This window comes from Saccopteryx bilineata, chromosome 7 (assembly GCF_036850765.1).
Source record: "Saccopteryx bilineata isolate mSacBil1 chromosome 7, mSacBil1_pri_phased_curated, whole genome shotgun sequence".
In the NCBI taxonomy this organism is placed as follows: Eukaryota; Metazoa; Chordata; class Mammalia; order Chiroptera; family Emballonuridae; genus Saccopteryx; species Saccopteryx bilineata.
Window position 1 is genome coordinate 9,001,562 of NC_089496.1, and position 24,552 is coordinate 9,026,113.

Sequence of the window (24,552 nt, forward strand, 5' to 3'; positions counted from 1 at the left end):
CTCCCAAGAATAAATCCCACTTGATCATGGTGTATGATTTTTTCCATATATTGTTGGATCCGGTTTGCTAATATTTTACTGAGGATTTTAGCGTCTATATTCATCAGGGATATTGGCCTATAATTTTCTTTCTTTGTATTGTCTTTGCCTGGTTTTGGAATCAGAATAATGCTCGCCTCATAAAAGGAGCTTGGAAGTCTTCCTTCCTCTTGAATTTTTTGAAATAGCTTGAGAAGAATAGGAGTTAGTTCTTCTTTGAGTATTTGGTAGAATTCACTTGTGAAGCCATCTGGCCCAGGATTTTTCTTTGTTGGAATTTTTTTGATAACTTTTTCAATTTCATTTGTTGTAATCGGTCTGTTTAGGTTTTCTGATTCTTCCAGATTGATTTTTGGAAGATTGTATGTTTCACGGAATTTGTCCATTTTATCTAGGTTGTCTAGTTTTTTGGCATACAGTTCTTCATAGTATTTTCTTACAATATTTTGTATTTCTGTTGTATCAACTGTTATTTCTCACTCTCAATTCTAATTTTATTTATTTGAGTCCTCAAATTTTCTTGATGAGTCTAGTTAAAGATTCATTGATCTTTTTTACCTTTTTAAGAACCAGCTCCTAGTTTCATTGATCGTCTGTATTGTTTCTTTAGCCTCTATGTCATTTATTTCTGTTTTGATCTTTATTATTTCCTTCCTTCTACTACATTTGGGCTTTACTTGCTGTTTTTTTTTTTCTAGTTCTTTTAGATGCAGGGTTAAGTTGTTTATTTCAGCTTTTTCTAGTTTCTTAAAGTGTGCCTGTAGTGCTATGAACTTCCCTCTCAGTACTGCTTTCACTGTGTCCCATAAATTTTGAGTAGTTGTATGCTCATTATCGTTCATATCTAGGAATTTTTTAATTTCTTCTTTGATCTCATTCTTAATCCATTTGTTATTTAACAACCTGCTATTTAGTTTCCATGTGTTTGAGAATTTTTGAGCTTTTCTATTGTGATTTCTAGTTTCATACCATTGTGATCAGAGAAAGTACTTGATATGATTTCAATCTTCTTAAATTTGTTGAGGCCACTTTTGTGCCCTAACATGTGGTCTATCCTAGAGAATGTACCATGAGCACTTGAAAAGAATGTATATTCTGCTGCTTTAGGGTGAAAGGTTCTGAAGATATCTATTAAATTGAGTTGATCTAGTGTGTCCTTTAAGTCTGCTGTTTCTTTGTTAATTTTCTTTCTTGAGGATCAGTCTAGTGATATTAGTGGGATATTAAAATCCCCTACTATTATAGTATTGCTGTTGATCTCATCCTTTATATCCATCAAAGTCTGCTTTCAGAGGTTTCCAAACTTTTTACACAGGGGGCCAGTTCACTGTCCCTCAGACCATTGGAGGGCTGCCAAATACAGTGGTTCTCTCACTGACCACCAATGAAAAAGGTGCCCTTTCCAGAAGTGCAGTAGGGGCTGGATAAATGGCCGTAGTTTGGGGATGCCTGATTTAGGTGCTCCTATATTAGGTGTGTAGATATTTATAATAGTTATATCTTCCTGTTGGATTGCTCTCTTTATCATTATGTAGTGGCCTTCTTTATCTCTTACTATATTCTTTGTTTTAAAGTCCATTTTTTCTATATAAGTATTGCTACCCCAGCTTTTTTTTCATTTCCATTTGCATGAAATGTTTTTTCCATTCTTTTACGTTCAGTCTTTGTGCATCTTTTGTTTTAAGGTGTGTCTCTTGTAGACAGCATATGTGCATGTCCTGTTTCCTTATCCATGCAGCTACGCTGTCTTTTGATTGGATCATTTTACCCATTTACATATAAGGCTGTTATTGATATGTAGTTGTTTATTGCCATTTTATTCTTTAAAGCTCTATTCCACTTTTGCTATATTATTTTCCCACTTTGATTTGTTTACAGCTGGCCCCTTAACATTTCCTGCAGCATTGGTTTGGTTGTAATGAATTCCTTGAGGGGTTTTTTTTGTCTGGGAAGCTTTTTATTTCTCCTTCAATTTTAAATGATAGCCTTGCTGGATAAAGTAGTCTTGGTTGTAGGTTCTTGTTCTCCATTACTTTGAATATTTCTTGCCATTTCCTTCTGGCCTCAAGTGTTTCTGTTGAGAAGTCTGATGACATCTTTATGGAGGCTCCTTTGTAGGTGATAGCCTTTTTTTCTCTAGCAGCTTTTAATATTTTCTGTTTATCACTTAGCTTTGCTATTTTAATTATGATGTGTCTTGGTGTAGGTTTCTTTAGGTTTCTCTTTAATGCAGTTCTCTGTGCTTCTTGAACTTCTGAGAGTTTCTCCTGCATTTAGGGAAGTTTTCAGCTATGATATGATTGAACCAAGTCTCTATCCCTTGTTCTTTCTTTTCTTCTTCAGGAACCCCTATGATGTGGATGTTATTTCTCTTCATGTTGTTACAGAGCTCTCTAAGAGTTTCTTTATACTTTTTGAGTCTCTTTTCTTTTTTCTTCTCTGCTTTCATGCCTTCATCCCAGTTGTCCTCCAACTCGCTGATTTGATCCTCAGCTCTATCCATCCTGTTTTTAATTCCTTCCATTGTGGTCTTCATTTCTGATACTGTATTTATCATCTCCAACTGATTCTTTTTTAATATTTCAATATCCTTTTTTATACTTGCTATTTCTTTATTTCAGTGTTTGCAGTGACATCCATTGTTCTAAGATCCCTAAACATTCTTACAATCATTATTTTGAACTCGGCATCCAGAAATTTGGTTATTTCCATATCACTCGATTCATTTCCTGGATGTTTCTCTTGTGGTTTCATTTGGATCGCACTTCTCTGTCTTCTCATTATATCTATGTGTTGGGTTTATTGTGAGTCTAGGCTTGGTGTTGTCTGCCTCCAGTTTTCAATTGTGTTATTTCTAGGTCTTCTTGGGTTGGCATCAGCTATTATTTGTAATCCACTTTAGGATTTGGGCTGCTTTGAAGTCTTGATTTGTTTGTTTTTTTAACAGGTGATTGTCTTGTTTGCTAATCTCTGCAGGGGGCTTATTTGAAACTCTATCCAGGAATGCGGTGGGTATAACCTGAGACTCTTCAGTCCTCTTCTGCCAGTTAATCTCTCTGGAGGCAGGTTTCTTTTTCAGCTTCAGTAGGGGGTGGTGTATCTCAGATCTCCATGGAGACCTGAGTTACTGCCTCTCCTCCCCACTTCTTGTTTTCAGCTGTGTCTTGTTGCGCTGATTGGAGCTGGAGAGATTTCTGGAGATCTGTGCCCTGGAAGCACTTTGACTTTTGTTTTGTGGAAGGATTAGCCCCTCCTCCAGCTATGGCCACCTTCAGTACTGGATGAGTCAGGTTTTCAGGTCGCCCCCTGCATTCCTCTGCCCCTCGCTGTCTGTCTCTCTCTCTCTCCCATTTCTTTTTGGAAGACAAGCTGGCTCTTTCAACACACCTTGTTCCCTGGTCGCCAGGCTAGTGGCTGTGAGCAGTATTTACTGCTCTTTTTCGTGGAGTGAGATCACTTCTGGGTTCTCAGCCTCCCCCTCCCCCCTCTGTTCCTGTAAGCAGGAGAGATTCAGGTGCTCCCTACCAGGTTTATTGTGGCTTCTTCTTTGCTTCTTGATTTTTGAGAGCTGTTCTTGTAGTCCAGATTTGGTTTTTCATGCTGATTGTTCATAAATTATTTTGTAATCCAGTTCTGTGGTGTGAGCTGGGAGTCTGTGCATCTGCCTACTCCACTGCCATCTTCAGGTCCTCTTTCACCATATTTTTTTTAAAAATAAAAGTTTTATAGCAAGCTCCCAGGAGATAGACTTTAGATACTGTTTTTGGGTTTTGTTGTTTTGGGGTTTTTTTTGAAAAGATATCAACTAAAAGACATTCTCCTATCTCACTGAAAGGGACCTATCAGACACCTAATGACAACAGATATCCAACATTTCTGACATTTGCCTTTGTCAATGATCCCATCAAAGTTCTCCAGCATGACAAGCTTTGCCTTCAGAAGTAGGCTGCTATCCAAAGGCATGGACAAGGCCTCCTCGCACTCTTTAATCTTCTTTCCTCAACTCCTAAACAGGTCAGACTATTATTAAAGATTAAAAAAGATGATGTGTTTAAAACCCTGAATGTCCTGAATAGATAGAAATTGATAAACATTTAGAAATTACATATCCACATGTATCTAAACAGAAGATGAAAACAGAAGATGGATATTTATTAAAACTAATCATACATATCTTTAAATATTAACATATAAGTTTATGTATGCATTCATAAGTATTTTTAAATTTCTATTAAGAATCCTCATGCTATTTTATGCAAGACATAAACAGTGAATATAACATACAAATGTCTCTTTCATGGAACTAATTTTCTTGTGGAAGGAAACATGCAAAGAATAACATGTGCATAATTATTTTATACTATAACCTAAATTTGAGTTCATTATAATAAGAAAAACAGGAAAAAATTTTAATGTCAGATCATAGATGAATCTGCTGGTAATGTATGGGAGTCATTTCTTTCTTTTGAAAATTATAGATCAAGGTTCAGCACTGATATATAAAATAGTGAATAATTTGCAACAGGCAAAGAGTGGAATTAAGGAGGGGTAATTTCAGACCATGGAAAGTAAACTTAGTTATACTGACTGTAAAGTTTACAAGGAAGGTTCAAATACACTCTCTCCTTTGATCTTAAACAGCCTTGTCAAGTATGTAAGACAACTGCTATATCCACATTTTATAGACAAATAAAGTGATTACAGAAAGCAGGTTTGTTCAAGTTTACACCATTTGCAAGTGTAAAACCAGATGGATAAAATGAAAATAGGTGACACTATGCCAGTTTAGAAGAGGAGGTGTATTTTTTTTTATTAGAGGTGCCATTTTTTTTTATTAGGAACTGCCATCAACTGGGCTGTTAATGAACAATAAATATCTACTCTTTTTGTGTGTGTGTGACAGAGACAGAGAGACAGAGAGAGGAACAGATAGGGACAGACAGACAAGAAGGGGGAGAGATGAGAAACATCAATTCTTCATTGCAGCACCTTAGTTGTTCATTGATTGCTTTCTCATATGTGCCTTGACCGTGGGCCTTCTGCAGACCAAGTGACCCCTTGCTCAAGCCAGTGACATTGGGCTCAAGCTGGTGAGACTTGCTCAATCCAGCTGAACCTGCACTCAAGCTGGTGACCTTAGGGTTTCATACCTAGGTCCTCCATATCCCACTTCGATGCTCTGACCACTGCGCCACCACCTAGTCAGGCTAGATATCTGCTCTTGAGAGCTAACTGCAGAGGAAGAGCCATCAGAGTGCAGTTACATGCACACCCAGTGGTCAGCATGTGGGGAACAGCACTGGTGAGTTGTATTCCTACTAATACAACTGCTGTAAGGTAGACTCAGGAGCAGTGTTCTGAATTGTTAGGGTCGTATTAATAGATCTGCATTGAGTATTTACTTTCTACTTTATCAAGTTAATTTTAACAACAACATAATTTCTGTCTATAGCTTTGCTTAGTTATATCTCTTAAATTATTTTTATTGTTTAAATTAAATACACTTTTTGAAAAATTACAGAAAATAGATTAAAAAAGAAAATTTAAGTAAAAGCAATACTTGTTTATATTCTCTTATTTGAAATCAAATGTGTTTTGGGATTCAGAGGTATTTGAAAATGAAAAGATAATGTGTGCACATGTTAGGTAAGATGGCTTGAAAAATTGGGAGCCACACCCCATGAAGTACACAGTGCTATTTCTGCAGTGACACAGAAATCTTCAAACCAAGAGTAATAAATAAAGCCCAGAAGTAGCCTCAAGTAAGTGCAGGTTAGGTTTTGTAGTCAAATTAGTTCAAGTCAGGACAGCTTTTACCTTCCAACAAATTAAAAAAAAAATCTTTTGAAATTTAGAATTGAACTTAAAAGATAATGGGCCTGAATTTAATAATAGAGTATAATCCCTTACTTATATAGAGGGATTACACTATAAATACTGGGTGTTTTTTTTCATTCTGTAAAATATTACACTTAGCTCTGTTGGGTTATTTTGGTGGGGGCTATTTTATTTTACTGCCACTTAAGATTCTCAGAAATGCCATTGTTTGTTTGTTTACTTTTCCTTAGAGATTTATTAGTTCACATAAACGAAAATAGCACTTGAAGCGTGGATTTAGATGTTTGACAAGGCCCCAGTTTCCTTCTTTGGAGTTTTTGGCTTTGTCCTCCTTAGCAGGGAGCAGGGATCCGCTTTGTTCTTCTGTCAACCTTTCTTGTGTTTGCAACTGGCTGCAGCAGTTCCAAAACATATCTGCAAACTCATCGACTCTGACAGAAAGAGGGTCATGTCTGGTTCTCTTTATTCTTACTATAAATCTGAGTTTCCATTTTATATTATTTCTCTTCAGACTAAAAGATGTTCTTTAGCACTTCTTCCAATTTAGGAGGTCTGTAGGCAGAAACTTTCCCATTCTTTCTCTAAAAAAATATTTGATTTCATTTTCATTTTTTAAATAATATTTTCCCTGGATATAGAATTGTGGACTTTTTTTTATCATTTAAAAAATGTTATTTCATTATCTTCTGGTTGCCATTGTTTCTAGTAGAGTCAACACTAATTATATTTATTGTTCTCATGACATGAAACTTTTCATCAAATTTGGGAAGGTTTTAGCCATTATTTCTTCATATTTTTTTTTCCTTAAGTGAGAAGCGGGGAGGCAGAGAGACAGACTCCTCCATGTGCGTGGACTGGGATACACTCAGCAAACCCCCTATGAGGCAATGCTCTGCCCATCTGGGGTCATTGCTGCATTGCTCAGCAACCAAGCTATTTAGCACCAGAGACAGAGGCTATGGAGTCATCCTCAGTGCCCAGGGCCAGCTTGCTCCAACTGAGGCATGGCTGCAGGAGAAGAAGAGAGAGATGACAGAGATGAGGGAGATAGAGAGAAGAGAGAGGAGGAAGGGTGGAGAAGCTGATGGTCACTTTTCCTGTCTGCCCTGACTGCAAATCGAACCCAGGACATCCATACGCCAGACCCATGCTCTACCACTGAACAAACCAGCCAGGACATTCATATTTTTTTTCTTAACCAATATCTCCCTATTCTCCTTTCATAGATCTAATTACACATGTATTAGACCATTTGATAATGTCTCACATGTCCAAAAGACATTTCACTTTAATCTTTTTCTCTTTGCTTTTTTTTTTTTTTTTTTTTGTATTTTTCTGAAGTTGGAAACAGGGAGGCAGTCAGACAGACTCCCACATGCACCCAACTGGGATCCACCCGGCATGCCCACCAGGGGGCGATGCTCTGCCCATCTGGGGCGCTGCTCTGTTGCATCTAGAGCCATTCTAGCACCTGAGGCAGAGGCCATAGAGCCATCCTCAGCGCCCGGGCCAACTTTGCTCCAATGGAGCGCAGGAGGGGAAGAAAGAAACAGAGAGGAAGGAGAGGGGGAGGGGTAGAGAAGCAGATGGATGCTTCTCCTGTGTGCCCTGGCCGGGAATCGAACCCGGGACTCCTGCACGCCAGGCTGATGCTCTACCACTGAGCCAACCGGCCAGGGTTGGCTTTTCTCTTTGCTTTTGCAGCTGAGTAACTTCTATTTTTTTTGCTTCAAGTTCACTGACTTTTTCTTCATCCAGTCTCTACTATCAAGTCTATGGAGTTAATATTTAATATTGGTTTTGTACTTTAGTTTTAAAATACCCATTTGACTTTTTATAGTTTTTTTATTTATTTGCTGAGTTTTTATATCTGTTTATTCATTATAATCTTATCTTCCTTTCATTTTAAGAATTTCCTTTTAACTTTTTGAACATAATAATAATTATAATAGCTACTTTAAGTTGTTATTTGCTAAACCCGGTATCTGGATAATCTTGACTTCTTTTTCTTCTTGACTATTGACCATACATGTCCCCTGCTCATTCTCTCCATGTATAATAATTTCTATTCTTACTGAATATTGAATACTGTAGATAATACCTTAGATGTATATTCTGTTATCTTCCCTGATAAGGATTAATTCCTGTTATTGCAGGCAGTCAGTTATTAGTTGATCACTTAGAATTTGTTTTATTCTCCATTAAAATTCTTGTGCGCAAGAAGTCACCCTAATTTATTCAACTTCCAAACTTTTCCCCTTGTGTATCTTATCAGGTCTTGGTTTCAGGTTTTGTAAGGGGAAGTCTTACTCTAGAATGTGGCACTCACTCTTCCAGGCTCAGCCTTTCCTGTGTCAGCTGGATACCAGGAGTTTTGACAAGGTGTTAATGAGATCTGTCCACTGTGTTGGGGCAAGAGCTCTACCTTCACCCAGCATTGCTCTCCTCAGAACTGCTGAACTTCAACACATCGATTCCATTCTCCCTACATCAGCTACAATCTGTTAAGCCTTGAGTGGTCTCATCCTGCAAGTATACAGGCCAGTGTGGGATTCAAATAATTTAACAACCAGTTCTATGCCCTATGACTGTTTTAAGTATAAAAAATGATATACCATAAGGTAGTTTATTATTTCATACATTTAATTCTTAAGAACAATAAAAGAGGTACACGAAAACTAGATTATAGGAGTTTTAAAATATTGAAAAATTATTAAATAATATCTGACAAAAACACAATAAACCTGCTATTTAAAATACTTCCATATTGCTTCTTGATTGGCATCCTCACTTGCAATTCTTTTCACCTATGGACAGAATGAACATTACTACAGGCATTTAGAATATACAGTTGAACAGATGAACATTATAAAAGAGTAAAGAATGTAAATTTGTGATTTCCACATTGGGCGGCTGCCCATCTTAGAGAACCCTGATTACAAGTGCCATTTTAACAACCTGTTCACAGAACTCAACAAAAAATTAGGTGTCAGTTCTGCTAAACCCATGCTAACTGGTTGAATCCCACCACTGAAACAGGCTAGGAATCAACTACAGACTCACAGGGTATTCCTACATGAGCTTTGGAACCCACTTTCTGGGCTGCCCCAGAAGTCATTTGTTTTTGCTGCTCCAAATTCTCATATCTTCCTCATCACAGTCAGACCCCTATGCACTACCTGAAAATCGGATCTCTGCATCTTTGTTGGGAAATTATTCCAAGCAAATACTATAGTTAGGTGATCATGAAGATTTCCATGTGAGATTCCCTTGTTTTAGTCTTGCAGTGTCTATTATTCATTACCTAAAAATAATTACATCAGATAGTTTATCTAGTTTTATAGCTGTTTACTGCAGAAAGTCTGTTTGGGTATCAGTTATTCCATCATGGCCAGCTGCCATATTTTTCACCAGAAAGATTTTTCTGATTACATTTTCACCAAATGTGTTTTAAAACACCTATTTCCTTAGATCTGTGCCAACTGTATCATTATTTTAATGTTTGTACAGTGGGTATTTTTGTACTTTTATTAGTTATTTATATACTATGATTTTCAAAATATCTGAAACTTTTAATTATAATTTAGTTTGGGGACAATCCTAGCATATTTTAGTACATTACAATTAGTCATTAACTTTACGTATTAGTAGAATACGTTATTTTAGTTGAATTCAGGCAGAAATAAAATTAAAAATCAGAATATATATAAAAAGTTAATTTAGTAGCTTCTGTTATTGACAGACAATTGCCAAGGAATGAAATAGGTTAAAATTATATTGTTCATCTTCTGTGATTCTCAAATATCTTCTGTCAAGCTTATTTAAAATTAACACTTCCAAAAACTGTATTTCTGGTCTGACATGGACACCAAATCTAAATTTTTAATAAACTCCCTTGGTAATTTTGATGAGGTAGTCCAAATGTAACACTTTGAGGAATTATTTGTTTAATACAACATGGTCTCTAAAAGAACATGGATAGTAGTACTTAGGAATCACATGAAATTAATTTTATTACAAAGTCAGTGAATACTATGTTTTCCTCATGATGCGGAAAAATATTTTAATCATTCTGAAAGATTCTGCAGTAAAGAAATGTGCTCACTTTAGGCTAATCCAGTCCTATCCAAATTTATTTGACCTTACAAACTTTTTAACCTCAACACACTGTAGGAGATGCTGATCTGTTAATACCGCTTTTCCAATGGCCTGCCTCAAATAGAGACATCATTTGAGATGCCATTTGATGACCAATTGGTACTCTAACTGCCACAAGAGCTGAAGCTGAGAGTGTCCTCATTACAGCATTTAAATTATCTATCGAGTATGAAAAGCTCTGCTAAGTATAAGAAATTATGCTACCTGATCTAGTTTAAAAATACTTTATATATATTGTTTGTAACAAGGGGGCATTTATGAATAAAATTGCCACTTTTTGAAAGTATATTCACTAAACTACTAATAAAGATTTTATTTAATGAGAAAGTGAGGAAGAGAGAAAGAGAGATGAGAAGCATCAACTCATAATTGTGTCACTTAATTGTTCATTGGTTGCTTCTCATACATGATTTTGACCAGGAGACTTTAGCTGAGCCAGTGACCCCTTGCTCAAGCCAGTGACCATAGGCTCAAACCAGTGACCTTGGGCTTCAACCCAGTAACCTGTGGGTTTAAGCCAAACTCTGCACTCAAACTGGTGAACTTGATCTCAAGCCAGATGAGCCTGCACTCAAGCTGGCAACCTCAGAGTTTTAAACCTGAGACCTCAGTGTCCCAGGTGGATGCTCTATCCACTGTGCCACCACCAGTCATTCAAGATTTTATAAACTCAGATTCAATTTTCTTTTCAAATTTAAAAGTACTATTAAAAGAATGAAGCATCAGTTTGGGTACCTAACAAAAAGAAATCTATTATGAATATATAATTTATCTAACATGAAATAAGGCAGCCAATCAGAAAAGTCTGATTATAGAAACTAACAATGTTAGATGTTTAGTAATTTTTCTTTCATTTATTTATAAAGTTTTCATTTCATTTATCTATAAAGTTGATACTTGTCATCTCCCTCTCTCCTCCTTTCTTTCTCTCTCTTTCTCTCTCTTTTGTTAAACAGTCTTTTCTGGCTTTAAAATGCTTCTTTATTTGAATAATCAAGTTGGTTTAGAAAATTATAAAAAAAGAAGAGCTGTCATTTAACAAACATTGTGGTTTTATCTTTTACAATACTAATTTTAAATGATAAACAAGAGCTAATTTTCCAGCAGTAATTTGCCCCTGAAGTCATGTATAGGGCTAGTTAGATTGACACTGTTGTAGAAATAGAGAAGGAGAAAAGAGTTGAGTATATGATTTTGGTATTTGTATGTTGGTCTCTACTAAATTGAATAAGGCCACATCTCAGCTGGCAAAATTGCTATTACCAGTACCTAGAATCAGATTGGCTGCATAATTTGCAGTGTTTGGTGCAAAATGAAAATTCAGGGTCCCTTTTTTAAAATTATTAAGAATTTCAAGAAGATAATAGCAAAGCATCAAAACAAGTATGGATCTTTACGATCATAAGAATTTGAGTGACTGAACAGATTTTACACACATAAAACTGGCCCTACTGAGAATATTTTTATAGATTAAGGAGACAGTGTTCCCTACCCCCAACCCCTAGGCAGCCAAAAGCCCAGTGATGAGCAGACAGCTTGGCAGAGCAATTTCTCGGGAAACCCCCCGAGGACTATAGTTTAAATGAAACTCAGCAGATTAGATATACAAATGACTATTCGAATGACCCTCTGGTTAATGAGCTGTGTTTGACCACTTGTTTGAGAGACCTACCACTTGCTGTGCTAAAATACAAGCTGTTCTCTTGTCTGGAGACATGAGAAAGGTTTAAGGATATTATTGCTATGCTCTGTGTATTAAAAAGAAAAAAATTTAGATGGCATAAAATTTATAAAACACTAAAGTAGCTGGTTTGGGGAATTTTCTTTAAAAATTTAGTAAAACAGAGAGACCTGAAGATGGCATCGGAGTAGCAGATGCACAGACTCCTAGCTCACACCACAGAACTGGAGTACAAAATAATTTATGAACAATCAGTGTGAAAAACCAAATCTGGACTACAAGAACAGCTCTCAAAAACCAAGGAACAAAGAAGATGCCACAACAAACCTGGTAGGGAGCACCTGAATCTCTCCTACTTACAGGAACAGAAGGAGGTGTGTTGAAAGGGCCAGCTTGTTTTCCAAAAAGAAAGGGGAGAGAGAGAGACAGACGGTGAGGGGCAGAGGAATGCAGGATACAACCTGAGAAGCTGACTCATCCAGTGCTGGAGTCGGCCATAGTTGGGGGAGGGGCTGATCCTTCCACAAAACAAAAGTCAAAGTGCTTCCAGGGCACAGATCTCCAGAAATCTCTCCAGCTCCAATCAGCGCAACAAGACACAGCTGAAAACAAGAAGTGGGGAGGAGGGGCAGTAACTCAGGTCTCCATGGAGATCTGAGATATACCTCTCCCTACTGAAGCTGAGGAAAAACACTGCCCCCAGAGAGATTAGTTGGTGGAAGAGGCCTTCAGAGTCTCAGGTTACACCCAGCGCATTCCTGGATACAGTTTCTTTTTTTTTTTTTTTGATACAGTTTCAAATAAGCCCCCTGCAGAGATCAGTAAACAAGACTATCACCTGTTAAGGAAACAAACAAATCAAGACTTCAAAGCGGCCCAAATCCTAAAGTGGATTACAAATAATAGCTGATGCCAACCCAAGAAGACCTAGAAATAACACAGTTGAAAACTGGAGGCAGACAACACCAAGCCTAGACTCACAATACACCCAACACATAGATATAATGAGAAGACAGAGAAGTGCGATCCAAATGAAACCACAAGAGAAACATCCAGGAAATGAACTGAGTGATATGGAAATAACCAAATTTCTGGATGCTGAGTTCAAAATAATGATTGTAAGAATGTTTAGGGATCTTAGAACAATGGATGGTCATTGCAAACACTGAAATAAAGAAATAGCAAGTATAAAAAAAGGATATTGAAATATTGAAAGAGAAGCAGTAGAAATGACAAATACAATATCAGAAATGAAGACCACAATGGAAGAAATTAAAAACAGGATGGATGGAGCTGAAGATCGAATCAGCGAGTTGGAGGACAACTGGAATGAAAGCAGAGAAGAAAAAAGAAAAGAGTCTGAGAAAACTCTTATAGAGCTCTGTGACAACATGAAGAGAAATAACACCCGCATCATAGGGGTTCCTGAAGAAGAAAAGAAAGAACAAGGGATAGAGACTTGGTTCAATCATATCATAGCTGAAAACTCCCCTAAATGCAGGAGAAACTCTCAGAAGTTCAAAAAGCACAGAGAACTGCATTAATGAGAAACCCAAAGAAACCTACACAAAGACACATCTTAATTAAAATTCCAAAGCTAAGTGATAAAGATAAAATATTAAAAGCTGCTAGAGAAAAAAAGGGCTATCACCTACAAAGGAGCCCCCATAAGGATGACATCAGACTTCTCAACAGAAACACTTGAGGCCAGAAGGGAGTGGCAAGAAATATTCAAAGTAATGGAGAACAAGGACCTACAACCAAGACTACTTTATCCAGCAAGGCTATCATTTAAAATTGAAGGAGAAATAAAAAGCTTCCCAGACAAAAAAAAAAAAAAAAAACTCAAGGAATTCATTACAACCAAACCAATGCTGCAGGAAATGTTAAGGGGCCAGCTGTAAACAGATCAAAGTGGGAAAATAATATAGCAAAAGTGGAATACAGCTTTAAAGAATAAAATGGCAATAAACAACTACATATCAATAATAACCTTAAATGTAAATGGATTAAATGATCCAATTAAAAGACATAGCATAGCTGCATGGATAAGAAAACAGGACATGCACATATGCTGTCTTCAAGAGACACACCTTAAAACAAAAGATGCACAAAGACTGAACGTAAAAGAATGGAAAAAAACATTTCATGCAAATGGAAATGAAAAAAAAGCTGGGGTAGCAATACTTATATAGAAAAAATGGACTTTAAAACAAAGAATATAGTAAGAGATAAAGAAGGCCACTACATAATGATAAAGAGAGCAATCCAACAGGAAGATATAACTATTATAAATATCTACACATCTAATATAAGAGCACCTAAATATATAAAGCAGACTTTGATGGATATAAAGGATGAGATCAACAGCAATAGTATAATAATAGGGGATTTTAATATCCCACTAATATCACTAGATTGATCCTCAAGAAAGAAAATTAACAAAGAAACAGCAGACTTAAAGGACACACTAGATCAATTTGTTTAATAGATATCTTCAGAACCTTTCACCCTAAAGGAACCAAAAGAGAACACAAATAGCCTCAGCAATCTTAAAAAGGAAGAATAAAGTGGGATATATTACACTTCCTGATATCAAGTTATACTACAAAGCCATTGTACTCAAAACAGCCTGGTACTGGCATAAGAACAGGCATATAGATCAATGGAACAAAACAGAGAACCCAGAAATAAACCCACAGACCTATGGACAACTGATATTTGACAAAGAGGTAAGGGCATACAATGGAGTAAAGACAGCCTCTTTAATAAATGGTATTGGGAAAATTGGACAGCTACCTGCAAAAAAATGAAACTAGACCACCAGCTTACACCATTCACAAAAATAAACTCAAAATGGTTAAAAGACTTAAATGTAAGCCATGAAATCATAAACATCTTAGAAGAAAACATAGGCAGTAAGCTCTCCAACATCTCTCGCAGCGATATATTTGCTGATTTGTCTCCACAGACAAGTGAAATAAAAGACAGGATAAACAGCCTGACCTGTGGTGGCGCAGTTGATAAAGCTTCAACCTAAAATGCTTAGGTCGCTGGTTCAAAACTCTGGCCTTGCCTGGTCAAGGCACATATGGGAGTTGATGCTTTCTGCTCCTCCCTTCTCTCTCTCTCTCTCTCTCTCTTTCTCTCTCTCTCTCCTCTCTAAAATGAATAAATAAATAAAGTTAAAAATAAAAGACAGGATAAACAAATGAGACTATATCAAACTAAAAAGCTTTTGCACAGCTGAGGACAGTAAGAACCGAATAAGAAGACAAACTACACAATGGGAGAATATATTTGACAGTACGTGTGATAAGGGGTTAATAACCAAAATTTATAAAGTACTTGTAAATCTCATCACCAGGAAGACAAACAATCCAATGAAAAAATGGGCAAAAGAAATGAATAGACACTTTTCCACAGAGGACATACAGATGGCCTATAGGCATATGAAAAAATGCTCAACATCACTAATCATTAGAGAGATGCAAATTAAAACCACAATGGGATATCACCTCATACCAGTCAGAATGGTGCTCATCAACAAAACAACACAGAATAAGTGCTGGCGAGGATGTAGAGAAAAGGGAACCCTCCTGCACTGCTGGTGGGAATGCAGACTGGTGCAGCCACTGTGGAAAACAGTATGGAGATTCCTCAAAAAATTGAAAATCGAACTGCCTTTTGACCTAGCTATCCCACTTTGAGGAATATACCCTAAGAACACCATAGAACTTTTCCAGAAGGAGAAATGCACCCCCATATTTATGGCAGCATTGTTCACAATAGCGAAGATCTGGAAACAGCCCAAGTGTCTGTCAGAGGACGAGTGGATTAAAAAGCTTTGGTACATATATACTATGGAATACTACTCAGCCATAAGAAATGATGACATCGAATCATTTACAACAACATGGATGGACCTTGATAACATTATACAGAGTGAAATAAGTAAATCAGAAAAAACTAAGAACTATATGAACCCATACATAGATGGGACATAAAAATGAAACTCAGAGACATGGACAAGAATGTGAAGGTAATGGGGGGTTGGGTGGGGGAGTGGTGAGGGGGCGAGGAAGGAGAGAGAGGGGGTGGAGAGAGGGAAGTTGTACAAAGAAAATCAGATAGAAGGTGATGGAAGACAATTGGACTTTGGGTGAGGGTTATGCAACATAATCAAATGTCAAAATAATCTAGAGATGTTTTCTCAGAATATATGTATCCTGATTTATCAATGTGACTGCATTAAAATTAATAAAAATAAGATAAATAAACTAAGGAACTAAAAACATAATAAAAATGTCTTTGAAATATATATTAAAAAAAATTTAGTGAAATGAGATAATTAAAATCACTAATGTGGGTTCATAAGCCTACTGTGTTCTTTGTGTATAGGTTTACATTACCCAAAACACAAGATTTATCTTGCTTGATTCACATAGCAGTGCTTTAATATATTCATGGTGTGCCTATTATCTATACCTTATAGATAAGAAAATTTGGGTTAAGAAAAAAATAGTGACTCAAATGATGTCAAAAGTTTAGTAAATGGCTGAGCCACAAATAAAAAATAATATACACTTATTGAATACATACTATGTACCAGACTACCAGACATCAAGCTAAGCAATTCCCATGTATTATTTATGTACTTTTTATTAATCAGAACTCTTAAAACCGAAAGTGACCATACACCTTACTTAAACTAGTTAAAAAATGTGTTTTTGGTGTTCACCTGGGAAATGCAAGAGGCATCCTCAGACATAGCTGAATTTGAGCTAACATGATGTCAGGAATGTATGTGTGTTCCCATTAAAATGTTAGTCATTGAAAAATACACATTTTAGAATGTCAATAAAGCTCCCAATTACTTATGTCTACATAAAGCTATCTCTGTACTCTTTAATTTGAAGATGCTGATGTAGTTATCTAATGCCTTTCTTCTGGGGGTAGTGAGAATGGCATTCCTTGAATGTACTCACAACATAAATCTTCAGCATATTGCAACAACAATGGCTCCAACACTCCAGATTTACGAGTCTCTAGCAGCCCTGATCTCAGGGAGGAAGAGTTTCCACCTCTGGAATTCTCAGGGTGGGCGGGGCCCTGACTTGTTTCCTGGCTCACTCCCTCTGAATCTCAGGGGCAAAGGAATGCCCTTTGGGACCAGCCTGATCGTGTGTGTCTCCCTGGAGCTGGGACAGAGTTTGACCATTCCTTAACCATGCAGACTGAAAACAAGAAAGGGGTTGTTTCCAGAATGTCTCCTACTGTTGATATCAAAAGGAGGGGAGGTGATCAGGTACGCCTTACTTACAGATATCCATGACAGAAGGTGTAATTATTGTGTACATTGTACACACAAGCAAACTGAGGCTGAAGGAACAAAGGAAGATCATCTGCTTCACTGCACTGTACTGTAGGTATGGTTTCTTTCCCAAGGAAATAAAAACAATATCTCAAATCTTCAGAGCAATAAAAATTATTTATGTTGTTAGTAAATTCACAGAATGCCATTCTCACTACCCTCAGAAGGAAGGATATGATAGCTACAATATCATCATCAAACTAAACACAGACATGACTTTACATAGATAAACATAATTGGGAGTTTTGTGAACATTCTAAAATGCATATTTTTCAATGAATAACATTTTAATGGGAACACACCTGCTGCTCAAAAAACCATAAATTCTAAACTGTGAACTCTCAAGAGTTATGCTTGTTTCTCTGCATACATACTTAATATAGTGCCTGGCACAATGAAGATGTTCAATCATTTCTTGTTGAATCGATGAATGAAAATGAATGGAAGACCATCCAAGCCAATTATTACTTAGTAGTGAATGACATAGCCCAAGAAGATCTCAAAGCATTTCCATTTAGGAAGGTGAAGGATTTATGAGCATGTTTTGAAAAGAAAATGATGTGTCCACCAAGACTGCACTGTGAAGGAAACCATCCCATTAACATGGGCTGCTTGGGGAGGAGCCATGGGTGAGTCCATATGTAGTGACTCTTCCCAAAGCCGCAGCTGATTGAAATGATGCTGAATTTGACAGCTGAACTGTCAACTAAGTATTGGTTTCTGATGTTTTTTAGTCATGATTAAGTTAGACCAAATTAAATCTGTCTCCTGAGAATCTAGAGGTTGTAGGAATTAATTGGTCAGTTTGTTACAGGAGCAGAACTATGAAGACATCAGAGTGCAGCCCGGTAAATGCTGTCCATTAGAATTGGGGTGTTTGTTTCTGAGGCTGCAAGTCTTAGAGATCCTGTGCAGTCACCTAAGTTGCTGATCAACTCCTACAACTATTGCTGTCTTTTAAATATTCCAGTCCTAGTGAGATGTGGCATCATCGTGAAAAACTGTATGTAGTTCTGAACACCAGCCACTCTTTAGATGGGATAATGCCAAACAGCAAGGTGTCTAGAGAAAGACAGGTGATATAATTTGGATTTTAATTAGAATAAAGTATGCCTGCAGGGAGTGATTATGCTGAGAAAGAGTATTGAAGATATAAAGATAAACTTGGAGGCATGTGAAAAAGAGATTATATTCTTGGTAGCTGCAGAGGAAAGACCAATGAGTAAGTGAAACAGGTACTGTTTGTATTCAACTGAAGAATTTTTCAACCTTGTACTGACATGTGAAGGAGTGATTTTGAATGATAAAAATGTAGTAATAAGTATTGCAGATATTGGTTAATTAGAACTTCTTTTATTTAATGAATATATCATTGTCCAGTTCTATAGAATCTTTTTTAGAAAATAGGGCTAATTATCACAGGTGGGTTTACCATAGCTTTAGAGTTCTTCATTTGTACTTGTTCAAAAAGACTCATACAACACTGCTTTTATATTTTTGTATTATTTTACTTAAAGAAGGCCCCCAAACTATATAAGTTAAATGTTTCATAAAACCTAGATTAACTGCCGCAAACCAGAGCGACTCGTATATTGTGCAGGTCTCGAGTTGGAACAGTGTGAGGTTAGGAAATACAGAGAGAAATAGGATGGGATGGGGAGGCCTCCTGTGGGCTGAGGGCGTACAAGAACAGAGGGGAACCCCGCCCGTTGTATTACATAGTATTACATAGTGCAGAGAACAAAAGCCATTTGTAAAACAAGGAAGTTTCTAATATGAAGTCACATATCTAAGGTATAAAAAGAGTGTGGGGAAGAGCTTAATCTTAGGCCAAGTCCTAGACTGTAAGGACTTTGTCAGTTTACAGCCTATCTCCTACAATTAACCACTTTGAATAGTGATGATTAACAATACCACAGGGATTTAAACCTGTTTTCTTCACATTTGAATGACTCTTCTAACTTGTGCATAAAAATATTTTAATATGTACAATTATAGTAAGAACAAATATGTTCATTTGTGACACACAGATGAAAGTTGAATCAATGTAATGATGGTCTCTGCAGAAATGCTAGCTCATAAGTACCAATACAGTCTAAACATAAAAAAGTAAAAAATTAAAATGGATATTTATTTTCTTAGAAGTCAAATTTAAACGATACATTTTTATCACAGAGCCACTCAGGTAGTCAGATTCAATAAACATTTATTGGGTCTTGTCTTGTGTTTCCATGATTTCATTTAAACTTCATTTTCAGTATTGTTACCAATACCTACATTTACTTACATTTTTGCAAGAGTTTTAAATATATCTTCCCCTTTAATGATCTTAAAATAAAGTGGCAATTGATTCATCATTACTAGCAAAACAAAAAATAAAATAGGAAGACAAGCAATAAAAAGTGGTGTTCTGGCTTTTATTGCAAAATGAGAAAAAAGCAAGTTTTGCATTATTTTTTTATCAGAACATTTTTATAGCAGCTCTCTTTGTAATATTATATAAATGGCACAAAACAGTATGTTTGTTGTGAGTTTTCTCAGAAGAAATGATTTAGGTAAAATTGTGCTCTCATAGTAAGTTAGCACATTGGGTAAAAAGGAGCCAGTTGTCTCATTTGAGAATACTTAATCATTTTCAGAGTTGATGGTTTTATCTTTGGGAACTCCTGTAATCAAGATTTCCTTTCATGTAGTTTTATTTGGGACTGTGGTTAAACATAGTTTCTGCCCAGTCTCTACTCAAGAAAGGTCACTCTGTCATGTGGAATGGCAGGGAGCCTGCCTCACAAGCTGCAGCAGGGAACCATAAAACTCTGTTGTGACTTCTTCTTCAAAAACATACGACCTTTCTGATAACATGACCGAAAACAAAGATAAAAACACACGCACACATACACACACTGCTGCCCTATCTGGTGTAATTTCAAGGATTTCATTTTCTGGTTGGTTTTATTCTGTGTTCTATTCCCCCAGAGCAGTTTCCACTGCTCTTTGTGATGAACTGTTAATAGGAATTAGGGAACACCTTCAACCACATTCATCAGTTTTCAATTGTGACATCTCTGTGCAGCATCCTCAAGTCTTTTTTTCACTTCCAATATATACTTTCATTGCTTATCTTCCAAGAAAGTAGTGCATATTGTTACCATGGCTGATTTTAAGGAAGCTAATCAGTGAAACAAAAAATAAATAAAATAAAATCTTTAAATACATTTACAGCCTGTAAAACTTTGGGATTATTATTTATTTTTAATAGTTTGAAATTTCTAAGATCAGGTACTTTGTATCCTCACAAGATTCAAGGACTGTTCTGAAAAAAATCTCTAAATTTTGTTTTCTGTATACACTTTTATTATTAGTTGGTTTTTATTTTTTAGTTGGTAATCTTTTAAAGTAGAGTTTACTTTTTATTGAGAATTATTTTGAATCTTTCAAGTAGGTCACAAAATAGAAGATAATGTGAAATGGCATCTTTTATGACAGAGGCGCTCTTGCCTATGGAAAAGAGAACAATTTGAGATGTGAGATTTGAGATTTGTCATGTTCATCACTAAATGATTCCTAGTTGTAAGGTCCTGTACTACTCAGTTCAAATTAATTCTTTTCATTAACATTTGTCAAAAGAATTTAAAATATGTTTCAGTATCTGTAATAAGTTACTTTTCCTAATTATAAATTTACAAGTACATGCTCATTAAAAAGAGTAATGATTTTATCTTTATGATACATCTCAATTATTTTATTAGAAACATTTTGAAGTAAATGTATTGTTACTTTATTAAATCACTAAAAAAATTTTAATCATTAATTACTAAATCTTTTTAAACCTAAAATATATATGATTTATAGGGTAGTATAATTATATGCTTATAAAATATTTATGTGTCATAAGAATAATATTTTAATCTCTCAGCCAGCAATCTTATGTCTGTCTAAGTGTCTTTTTCCTTTAAAAAAAGTATTGTAACATTTCTATTTCTTTCTTTGACTCAGATCGGGGTACTGTGCAGAAGGTGGTTGTTCTTCCCACTAATAGTTCTGCCAGTGGCGAGCTCATTCTGGAGGAGTTGGAAGTTTTTAAGGTTTGACCATCTCTTCTATTAGTCTTTGATAATGCATGATGAATGAATGGAATTCTTTAACCTTACGGGCACTTTGGAGGACAATGGTATTTTCTAAAATATCAAATAAATAATATTACAAGTTTTGAAGGTAGAAAACACTAGATAAAATGAGAAATAGGAAACATTTTTCTGAAGTATTTTTATGCATTTAAAAGTATCCTAATATAAAAACATAGTTTTTTTTTTCCAGCTATCATCATAACTTTAAGAATTTTGCTCCCATTATTTTTAAAAAACGAGTTCTTGTGGTCAAGGTCTAGAAGATTTACCATGAAAAGGCTTTTATCATGTGCTTCACAAACCACTAAAACCCAAATGCTTTCACATTATTGATTGTTAGATAAACTTTCTCATACGTTTCAGCCAGGAATTTCAAGAAAAACTGCTTTGTTTTCTCTTTTTTTATTGCGCTCAATTCAAATGCTACCCTAATTAAGTAAAACAAATGTTGTCTCTTTATCACTCAAAATGTTATGTTCTCTCTGACTTGAGATTTCACTGTATTATTCTTTCTGTACTTGAATTTGGCATTGAAAAAAATTAAAAAGAAAACACAACCAAAAATGACACACAAAGGGCAGTTTTGTCTTATACAACCTGACCTGGTCAGACAGAGTGGCAACCTGTTCTCTGTGTATCTGTGAGCCTGTAGGGCAGATCCTTGGGGTCCTGCACATCCTTCTCTCCTTAAGGTAAAGGTCATTGTAGTTCAACTGGTCCCTTTAATCAGTATTTGAAATGATGAGGAAAAACACAGATAGAGTTGCTGTGAAAAGGAAAAAATGTTTTTGTGTGTGTGTGTGTTTGTGTGTGTAACAGAGACGGAGAGAGAGAGACACAGAGAGAAGGACAGATAGAGTGAGTGACCCCTTGCTCAAGCCAGCGACCTTGGGCTCAAGCCAGCAATCTTGGGCTCAAGCCAGCAACTTTTGGGCTCAAGCCAGTGACCTTTGGGCTCAAGGCAGTGACCATGGGGTCATGTCTATGATCCCACTCTCAAGCCAGTGACCCCACACTCAAGCTGGTGAGCCCACGCATAAGCCAGATGAGCCCGCGCTCAAGCCAGAGACCTTGGGGTTTCAAACCTGGGTCCTCTGTGTCTCAGTTTTATGCTCTATCTACTGGGCCACTGCCTGGTCAGGCTAGGATGAAAAACTTTGACTTGGAATCAATCCTACTCCAGTCTACTATTTCAGCTAACCCAATCAAAAAACATCATCCCACAGACACCAAGAGTAGAGTCAGCCTATAACCGTGTGAAAACAGCATTTCAGAACTCAGGAGCAGAGTACTGCTAGTCCAGTGAGTTGCTTTGCTTAGTGTAGTGGACTCAGAAGTTATTGACTTATTAATATACATTACCACATCACCAAAAATACTGAATTTATAAGAATATAAGTAACCAAGATTCAGTGCTGTTAGAATATGTTAATACATTTTAAATGTGAAGGATTATTTTTTTTAAAAAGGAATCAAATAAATATAAAATGTTGAGGAACTCTGGCAAATTTCCCAAGGCTATTAAATTTAGCATTTTTAATGGTAGATGCACTTCATTGTAAATATTTTGTGACTAGTGCTTAAAATTGTGCTCATTAAATGTTAATGTTAAAGGCATTCAGTGCCTTTTCTATACCCTGCTTTGTAAAAAAATTGACTTTTCTAGATTAAGTAGAATCACATTATTTATAGAATGTATATATTTCTCATTCAGTTCAGTAGAGGCAACTTGGTTAGCCAAAATAATATAAAGTACCTTATTCTGAGCTTCCCTTGAAGATGGCAAAAAAATGTCATATTGCAGCACTTCATTTTTAGTGCTTAAATATCTTTTTTCTTTCTTTTTTTTTGATTATCAAGAAATGTTAATTAAGTGAGTTTGACATAAACTCAAACATATATGTATGGAAAGGTCTTAAAGAAACGTGAGTTCTGATCATGTGCTAACTACTTATGGTCTGTTATATGAGTTATGCTGGTATTATCACAAAGAATAAACTCTCAGTGGAAAAATAGAGTCAGTCAAAATGCATGTGGGAGACATCAGCCCAAGAGAAAGACTAAAAAAGTGAGCTTTCTTACGGATGCGTGTGCCAGTGATTGATATGGCTCAATTGAGAGATACGGCTCCCAAATACAGTTACTGTCTTCAGCATGGTGTTTGTGTCACATTTTCTGAGGTGAGGTAAAAATAATTAGGTGTGTATGATATACTGTGATGGGCATGTCAGGAAATAATGCATTTAACTTGGAAAAATTTCTTAGTTAAGTGTCACACTGATATACTGCAGAAAATTCAATATAACTTTTAAAAACCAGGCACTTTGTTCAGAACCCCAATCTATTATTTTAATCCTCTGTTCAGAAAATATGTCCAGCATCATTAAATTTAACTTGAATTGGAGGTATAATTATTTGAAGTTGCCTGCATAGATATAAGTTGCAATGCTGTCTTTCGTATGTGTGTATGGTGCTAAGCAATGATCAAAAAGTTGCAATAGAGTGTTTAGAGATGCCACCATTTTATCTTTTAAATGTAAGAACCCACAACTCCAGAAAGTAAAATCATTGCGAGCACAGTTGATTTTGAGAGTTTGCTTCATCAGGTTATCACAAGTCTAATTTTTAATCTTTAAAAACTAATAATAATTAAGAAGTAAAGTTATGAATAGAATGACTTTCAAAAAGAATTACTATTTCAAAAAATTCTCAGATTTTTTCACTAATTTATATTTATTAAAAGAAGATCCCCTAACAATATTACTTCACATTCAACAACAAAAAAAACTAATAAGAATGCTTTAGGCTAATACATCTTTCTAAAGCAGTGTACGTTGTTCAGCAAGGGGGCCCACAGTGTCTCATGCAGAGTGCTGGGTTGTGGAATAGGGGGGGTGCCATTCTGTAGCCCCCACACAAGTACACAAATTTAATCCTAAATTATTCATTGGATACAATAGCCTAAGATACACTTTTTTCAATTCTCTCAAATTTTTATTTTTTCTAGTGGTTATATTGATATATGTGTTATAATTGCAGCCTTTATTTTTTAGCTGAGGCATATATTTGTGTAACAAATCCATCCTTAGTCCCAACAGAGAAAATGTATTATAGACAAGTATTGTTAGATTTTGAAAATATATATGCATTTAGAGAAAAAGGATGATTTCTTGAATTTCAACAAAAAGAGAAAAAATTTAAATGCAAAATCCTATTTAATGATTATTTGAGCAACTAACATAATGGTTTTCTAATTTTTCAGAATCGTGGTCCTATAACAACAATGAAAATTTCATCTAAAAAGGTAAAATCAAACCCATTTTTATCTTCTTTGCTTG

The 24,552-nt window shown here is 35.9% G+C and overlaps 1 protein-coding gene across 1 annotated transcript in view; it reads left to right on the top strand.

Annotated features, from left to right (window-relative positions):
• Positions 1-24,552, top strand: part of SEMA3C (semaphorin 3C) — a 198,173-nt gene that overhangs the window by 151,977 nt on the left and 21,644 nt on the right. The window contains exons 13-14 of the mRNA XM_066239185.1: positions 21,084-21,172; positions 24,477-24,518. Coding sequence (XP_066095282.1) covers positions 21,084-21,172; positions 24,477-24,518 — 131 coding nt within the window. The remainder of the gene's footprint in view (positions 1-21,083; positions 21,173-24,476; positions 24,519-24,552) is intronic.